This window comes from Acinonyx jubatus, chromosome A1 (assembly GCF_027475565.1).
Source record: "Acinonyx jubatus isolate Ajub_Pintada_27869175 chromosome A1, VMU_Ajub_asm_v1.0, whole genome shotgun sequence".
Classification (NCBI taxonomy): domain Eukaryota; kingdom Metazoa; phylum Chordata; class Mammalia; order Carnivora; family Felidae; genus Acinonyx; species Acinonyx jubatus.
In genome coordinates, this window is record NC_069380.1 from 56,279,915 (window position 1) to 56,287,630 (window position 7,716).

Sequence of the window (7,716 nt, forward strand, 5' to 3'; positions counted from 1 at the left end):
TTCCTCTGAGTAAACATGTAAAAATGGTTAAACAATAAATTTCTATGGCAACAACTTAAATTCTAGGATATTCTTAGTTACAGCAGCAACCACAGAAGCTACTACTTTCTTTAAAGCAATGGAACTAAACAACATACCTCCTTTTTTCCTCCTTTTCCATCTGGCATAACTAAAATCTCTTACTTTGATGAATTAAATATGATTTAATTGGAAACAAGATATCTAAACTAATTCACATGGCAGCTAGTTATATGAACATTTTACATAAAGGCAACAACAATAAGGTAGGCACTTGTAAATGAAAGTTATGTGCTAAGACCATATGTATTATGTATCCTGAAAACTAAACTAATACATAATATATATTACCTTAAACCAAAATGAACATATATGGTTATATATTAGCTTATATATATAATTGCAATAGAGATACTTTATCAAAATAAAAAATTCTGTAAATAATGAATGTTCTTTTACATTAAATCATTGAATACCTTTTCTACATGGATTTTTAACATATATTAGTGTTTATTAAAATATTTGATAATTCTAATATTTTTAGAACCAATAAATAGAAAATTTAATGATTTTAATTTGTATAATTGATAAATGCATATAGCAATTCATCTTTTTTCTTTTATGTTGCCTTTTCATACATTCTTGGAGAACACACTAAAGTTATCTCCTCTAAATGTAGGGCAATTTTCTTTTGCTGCAAGGCATATTGGAAATATAAAGAGCTACCTATACATACTCAATTAAGAAGATACAACTTGGGTTTTTGACTTGTTATAAAGTATTTCTACAGCTCTGTGTATTTTTTAAGGATACTCTTCTTTAAGAGTTTATCCTGCTAAATATATATGACCATTCCATTCAAACAACGAGGTTTGGTAGGGCAAAGAAAATTGAGTTTAAATACCACTTCAGTATCTACCAGTTATGATCTGAGTTATCGCTTACTCTCCTCAATTTTCTCATCAGTATAATGGAAATAGCAATATTGTGATACATTATCACAATATTTGTCAAATATATTTGTGAGGGTTAAATTAAATAATTATGTAAACTATTTAGCACATGGCTGGCTCACTCAAAGATGTTAAAGCAGTATTTAAAAACTAAGTTTACTCTTTAAACTTTGGCCTCTATATTGTAATTTATTTTTAATTAGTATGAACAACAGTTCTTGCCCCAGTGAAGACCTTCTAGAAGTTCTAGTTTCCTGACTTAGACTAATCATGTATTAGTTTTAAACATTACTATCATGCTTCACTAGGTATCTTTTAATATCACTTCCCACCAGAGATGTAGAATATCTACATTTAAGGTCATAATATTGCTGAGTATACGACTCTTCCCCTCCTCTCCAACTTTTCCATTACAAATAAATCTATTGATTGCTTACAGGGAACCCAGTTGTACTCTCCAAAAAAAGAATTCAGTCCTTCATAAGAAAAAAATAAATAAATAAACAGCCCATAATATTTGTCAGAGGATAGTAGGTTACAATTTCATCACTATGAAATGCAGTCCACAAACAAAAGAATCAAGAGAGAAAATGATGAATGGCCTTAGGTATAGTCATAGTTTATAATAAAGATTTTATTTAAAAACTGTTAAAATAAATAATACATACTCTAGAACATCACTGTTCTGGGAAATTACTTCTCTTTAGAATATGAGCTCTAGAAGGCAAATCTTACTACTACTGCTCTGGGAGTTTTCATTAGCTGATTTACAATCATATATATGTATATATATATAATCAAATATATATATATATATATATATATATTTTTTTTTCTTTTTTTAATCTGTGGTCTGCAGTCTTTTAATACACTTCTCCAAGGTGGATATGTGGTGGAATGCAGACCCCCATCAATATGTGTAGTTTTGCTTGCTGTTTGTCCCTTAACTGCTGATAGACTGCTTAGAAATCCCAGAGGGATATGATTGAGGCCAGGTTACACTGGCTCATAAAATTCAAACAGTTCAATGCTTTTCTTGTTAATTACTAGGCCACAACCAGAAATCCGAACGGATGGGAGAGAAACACTTCTTTAGGATAATGATGGATTTTCATAAAGATGAGTGCTTTAACAAATTTCAGTATGCAGTTGTTGGGGCGGGGAGGGTGGGTGGGCACTAATTAGTTTTACCGTTTTCAGCAGATGTTGAATTCAAAACGCCAGCAGCATCTCAAATGCCAGTCATTAGGGCTGTCTTTCATCGAAGAGTGCTGACCAATGAAATCTCCACTCTGTTTAATGAGACCGATCTAGGCAGAGTCAATTAAATCAAATCTCTACTAACATCCTTAATATATCTGCAGTGTGTGCAGCAGCAGCAGAAGCAGCAGCGAGGGATTTCCAGTATTAATAAAGGGATTCACTGCCGCATAAGGAGAAGGGGAAAAAGGGGCGGAGGGAGGGAGGGTGTGTTGGGGAAGACCTTGCTTTACAGACTGGGGAGAGCTGGAAAAAGCCCGGGTGCGGATGGAGGAGGAGGGGAGCTACGTAAAGGATGAAAAGCTAAGTAAAACGCTTAAAGAGCCTTGATGTAGTTCTAGAAGGGATCCACCCCCAACCGTCCTCCTCCCCTGTCCCTTCCACCGCAAATCCAATTTACCAGTTGCAAACATGAAGCTGGAAAAATGTAAGGACCCAGAGTTGAAAACATTTTCACTTTAATACTGAAAAAATATGCCATTATAAAATCCTCGAATAGAATTAGTAAGTTTCACGTGCTTCCTCGGTTCTTTTTTCCTACTTTATAAGTAAGATTTACACCAGCACAGAATTGCTACCATAAGATCGCAGCCTAAGCACTAGAATGACATTAATTGGTCATGCTTAACTGCCTCAAAATCTTTTTTTTTTTTAATAATTACACTGATACTATAATAGAAATCATGGGTACTTATTTTACATTCAGATGAAAGGCATTATTGGATATGTATAGAAAAATATTCCCCCTCAAAAAAAAATTAAAACATCACCATCAAAATAAAAGAAAGAACCCAAAACAACCCCTAAAAACTCCGCTCAACAAAATACATTTTTAACTCATAAAATGGACCGATGATTAGCCATGCAAATGTCTTAAATAAAACCTTTACATTTTTTTTTTCACAGTAAACGTACGTACGCTCTGAACTGCCTACCGATCACAAATAATGGTGAAATGGCACTTTCTGATTATACTGTGTTTTGTTTATAGAAAGTTTGATACGATGGGACTTATCAGGTAAGAGGGTGGGTGCTGTGAACGTGACGCCGTCTCCAGTCGCCGAGGAGGGCAGCGTCCCTGGAGCGCGTGGATTCCATGCGAGCCATGCAGCACTTTTTGTTTTTTGTCAGAAGTCAAAGTTATTTATTTACAATACATTCATGCCTTCGTGCAACTGCCCGTCCCTGCATAGCCAACAGGGAGCCATCACGCCCCCCCTCCTCACGGGGCTAATCCACAGGGGGAAAAATAGATATCTATCTCTCTATATAGATGTGGGGTACACGTATATATGTATAGAACCGCAGCAGACATCCCGGTCAGCCCCAACGCAGAGGGCTAGTTCTTCGAGCAGGGCCCCTGCTGGGTTTTATCAAAAGGAGCTCGCTGCAAAGAGCGATTTGGCAGCGCTCTCCCAGCTCACCACAGTCTGCTCTTTGTTTCCAGAAGGGAGCTAAGGGGTCAAACCCTCTCAGCGGAGCGAGTTCACAGTTATTTATTTACTTATGTCCATAAAGCCTTGGGGCGCGCTGGACTTGGGTCTGGGCTCCTCTGACCCCTGGGATGCCAGCCGGGTAGGGGATTGGTGGGGTGGGGGGGGGGGGAGGGGGCGCATCGCCTTCCTGCTCCCCTGCTCTACCCGGGTTGGGGTCTTAGTCTGAGAGTGAGTGGGAGCCACAGTCATATACTCTGTGGGCCCCATCTGCGTTGTAAGGCCCATTGTGCCAGTAGGAAGAGTCACAGACTGTCTGTAGGGAATTAATTTCGGACGCCGAGGAGTTGGCGTCCCTTCTCTTAGATCGTTTTCTATTCCTCAGGATAAACACGAGCATGCCCACTACAGTGAAGGCGGAGGTGACAAACACCAGCAGCAGTCCCGGGACCAACACCGAGATGGACACCCTGCTGGTGTCTAGATAGGAGTTGGAGTGCGTCCCGGTCTCCGCCAACCCAGTGCTGTTTTTACTGTGCGAAGTTAGCGTGGGCGAGATCCTCGCGTACAGCTGGGGGCAGATCTCGTCATTGGAGAGGAGCATGAAATCCTTCCTAAAGAAGTTCACCGGCGTCTCACACTTGAGGTCGCTCATCAGCACTTCGGAACCCAGGCGTTCTGCCCATTGCTTAAAAGGCACAATGGTGCAGGAGCACTCCCAAGGGTTTCCATGCAGGTCTATCTGGATGATGGAGGTTAACTGGTCCAGTACCCCTGCCACTGGAAGGTACATGAAATAATTGTTGTGCAGACTGAGCTTAGAGAGCGAGACCCCAGCGAACACGTCCACGGGTAGGGACCTCAGCAAGTTGTTGTTGAGAATGAGGATCCTTAGTTTGGGCATGGCATTGAAGGTGCCAGGAAGGATGAGCTGGATTGCATTATACTCCACGTTCAGGTACTCGAGGTTTTGCAGCCCGGCGAATTTCTCCCGGGACAGCGTGTCCAGGTAATTGCTATCCATATACAGCCACCTGAGGTCCAAAAGGTTCTTAAAAGTGTTGTTCTCTACGGTGGCAATGTTGTTGTTGCCGAGGTCTAACAGAATGAGATTCTTGTAATCCACAAAGTGCGATTTTCGGATGCTATGTATCTTGTTATCTCGAAGGAAAAGCTCCTGCACATTGGAAAGCTTGGGCTTCAAATCAGCCAAGCTGCTGACGTTCCGGTTGTTGCAGTTCATCTTTAAACCCGACCCTGGGATGTGGTCGCAGCTGCAGCCCCCAGGGCAAGGCAAGCCATTGGTTTGGGGCTTGTTTCTGGCGCCGCCGGTCGCTATCGCAGCAGTGGGTCTTATTTTGATCTGCCAGTTGCCTGGGATCTTTGTACCTCCGTTTGGAGCAGACCCTGGGGTGGCATGATCCTCTTGCCCATTTGTCTTGAAAGGAGTTGGCAGGGGGCCAGGAGCGAAGGTCTCTTCTTGGGCAGGGGGCGCCGGGAGACTGGAATCCACTCTGTTTTTCAAAGGACACAAGTCCTGTTCTGTGGTTTCATTGAGGTCTTTTCCCTGCAGTCTGGTGGGGGCTTCACAGACAACTCGGCCGATCAGAGCATTTTTGGGAATGTTTTCCAGCCATTCTTTCAGGGAGAGGAGATCACAGGTGCAGTCCCACGGGTTATCCTCTAGCAGGATCTCAGCAATGCCAGGGATTTGCTCCAAGACCTCCTCATAGGGCAGCGTTTTCAGCCTGTTTCCCCGGAGGTCGAGGTGGGTGATGGGCACATACTGGAACACGTTGGCAGGTAGGGTGCTGATGAGATTGTCATTTAAAATGAGTACCTCCAGCTTGTTCAAGTCCTGGAAGGCCCCCGGGTCTATATCCCGTAATAAATTAAAATCGGCCTGGAGGTATTCCAGATCGTCCAGACCCAGAAAAGTCTGCTTTCGAAAAGATTTGATCTTGTTGTTGTTGATGTGCAGCCTTTTCACCAGCTGCAGCCCCAGAAAAGCCCCAGGAACGATTTCATGCAAGCCATTGTTTTCCATGTGCAAACTAACCGCATTATAAAAGTTAGCAAACTCATTAGGGAAAAGTCGAGTGAGGGAATTACCATGCAGAAATAGATGGTAAAACTGGGAAGTCGGGGCGGTGAAACGCTGCAGACTTGTAAAGCCCTTTTTTTCACAGTCTACGTGCAGGTCCCCTTCTATCTCATTGCAGGAACAGATCTTCTCTTTACAAACGTCCCCTGTAACGTTTCCAGCGGCAAAACAAAGAGACGTCTCCAGCAACAGAATCCAAAGCAGCATTTTTAAAGCGAGCAATTCATCCCCGATCTCATCACAAAGTAACAGCGACCATCCTGCTCGCCACAGACACAATTCAAGTTCATTTAGTGCTCCAATGTCCGAACCCAGGGAAGGAGAAGAAAAGGGTTTGGGGGGGTGGGGGTGGATTCCTTCCTCCCTAACCCCCCCGCACTGCAACAACCCAGGCGCCAGTCAATAATTATATCCACAAACTATCCAGGCACGTAGTGCAAGGCAAGCAAAAAAGAAACAAAAAGAAACAAGAAGAAGAAGAAGAAGAAGAAGAAAAAGAAGAAGAAGAAGAAAGAGAAGGAAAGAAAAGTAGAAAAAATAACCCCACTCTCCCTCAACCCTTTAAAAATTACCAAAAGAAGTTAAATATATACATATAAATTAAAAATACACCCTTACAGAATCTGATCTAGTGGTCCTCTCTAATCAGGAAGGGAACAATGCTAGTAATTAGAAGCAAGTGCATGTTAGAGAAACAAGCAGAGGGTTTGCAGCGTAGTACAGGCGCACTGCCTGTGCATGGCTGTGCGTCGGACTGACCTTGCCTCTCTGATACAAAGCAGGGTTTTCGGCGGCTTCTGTAGCTGAGGCGGCTGATGGAGTTCTTGCTGTGGTTGCAGGTTGCCCAGAAGTCCCCCCGAGGTGCTGTCCAGTCCCCCCGGTGCTGAAATCACGCCCGACCGAAAGGACTCACGCTGCCGAGCCAATGGCGCTGGAAAATTTCCGCAATCGCTGCGTTTTGTGGCTGTCCATCCTTTTCCTTTCCTCCCTTTCGGTCCTCTTCAGCCGTTTTTTCTGGGCTCCAGCTCTCGGTTACTAGCTCTTCTTTTCTTTTTCTCCTCTTTATTCTGCTCTTTCGGAATTACGTGGAGGGGGCGGAGGGCGGGGGGCGAGTTGTCTGAGGGAGGGAGAGAGCGCGAGAATGGGGAGGGGGTAGAAGAGAGTTGCTAAGAAGCTCTGCTTGTTCCAGCCTGGTGCACTCTGAAAGATCTGACACCCTCTGCTGATCTGCAGTAGCAAAAATCCATCTGGTGAGGGAATGCTGAAGGAAAAAAAAAATCAATCCACGTACAGGGCAAGCGTTAAAAATGTGGGCATTAAAGGCTGTCGATCCAGATACACGCTTATTTTAAATGGATTATTTAATTCTTTTTTGCGTGCTGAAAACTTTACCCTTTCCTTTCCTTAATGACCTCACAGCCCCCACTGGCTCTAGCGTTTGGAAAGGAGTGCTTTTAAAACATTTATTTCCCAATGGCTTGAATAAAATTAGTGTCAGGGTGTCAAGCGAACAGCAATTTGAGGTAATTATACTGCACGCCATTTTCATCGGTGCTTTAAATGCATTTCTTCCGTCTCTGCAGTACAATGTTTTATGCTATTTGATGTCTTTGAAACCTTTTTTTTTTTTTTTTGGCTATGTTTAAAGTGATTATTTGGAACATATAATCGTATCATATATTTTTTTTAATAATATACTTGGGTATGAATTTTTTGTTGCATGGATATAATTTAGGCACATACTTTTTCTTTTTTAAACTTGGTATAGAATTTTAGTCAATTTGGTTGTTGAGAGTTAGGTTTCTCTGATGATATTTCTTGAATGTTATTTAAGTCTGCAGGGTGAAAATACAATGCCTGCTTGCGTCTTTGATTCCAGACCCGAAAGCTTTCACAGAGAACCGGAAAAGGAGGGAGGGAGCAGGAAAAAATCCCAATATGATTCGTG

General features: G+C 42.2%; 1 protein-coding gene across 1 annotated transcript; it reads right to left on the reverse strand.

Moving 5' to 3' along the window:
• Window positions 1-1,584: 1,584 nt before the first annotated feature.
• Window positions 1,585-7,038, reverse strand: SLITRK1 (SLIT and NTRK like family member 1). Its single transcript, XM_015066043.3, has 2 exons — window positions 6,528-7,038; window positions 1,585-6,028 (listed from the first exon to the last, which is right to left on the reverse strand). Exon 2 carries the CDS (start codon window positions 5,973-5,975, stop codon window positions 3,885-3,887), a length of 2,091 nt encoding a protein of 696 aa, XP_014921529.1. The 5' UTR covers window positions 5,976-6,028; window positions 6,528-7,038; the 3' UTR covers window positions 1,585-3,884.
• Window positions 7,039-7,716: the final 678 nt, after the last annotated feature.

What these genes read in the sequence shown, in the direction of transcription:
- SLITRK1 (XM_015066043.3), bottom strand. Translation starts at nt 5,975, where the DNA reads ATGCTGCTTTGGATTCTGTTGCTGGAGACGTCTCTTTGTTTTGCCGCT.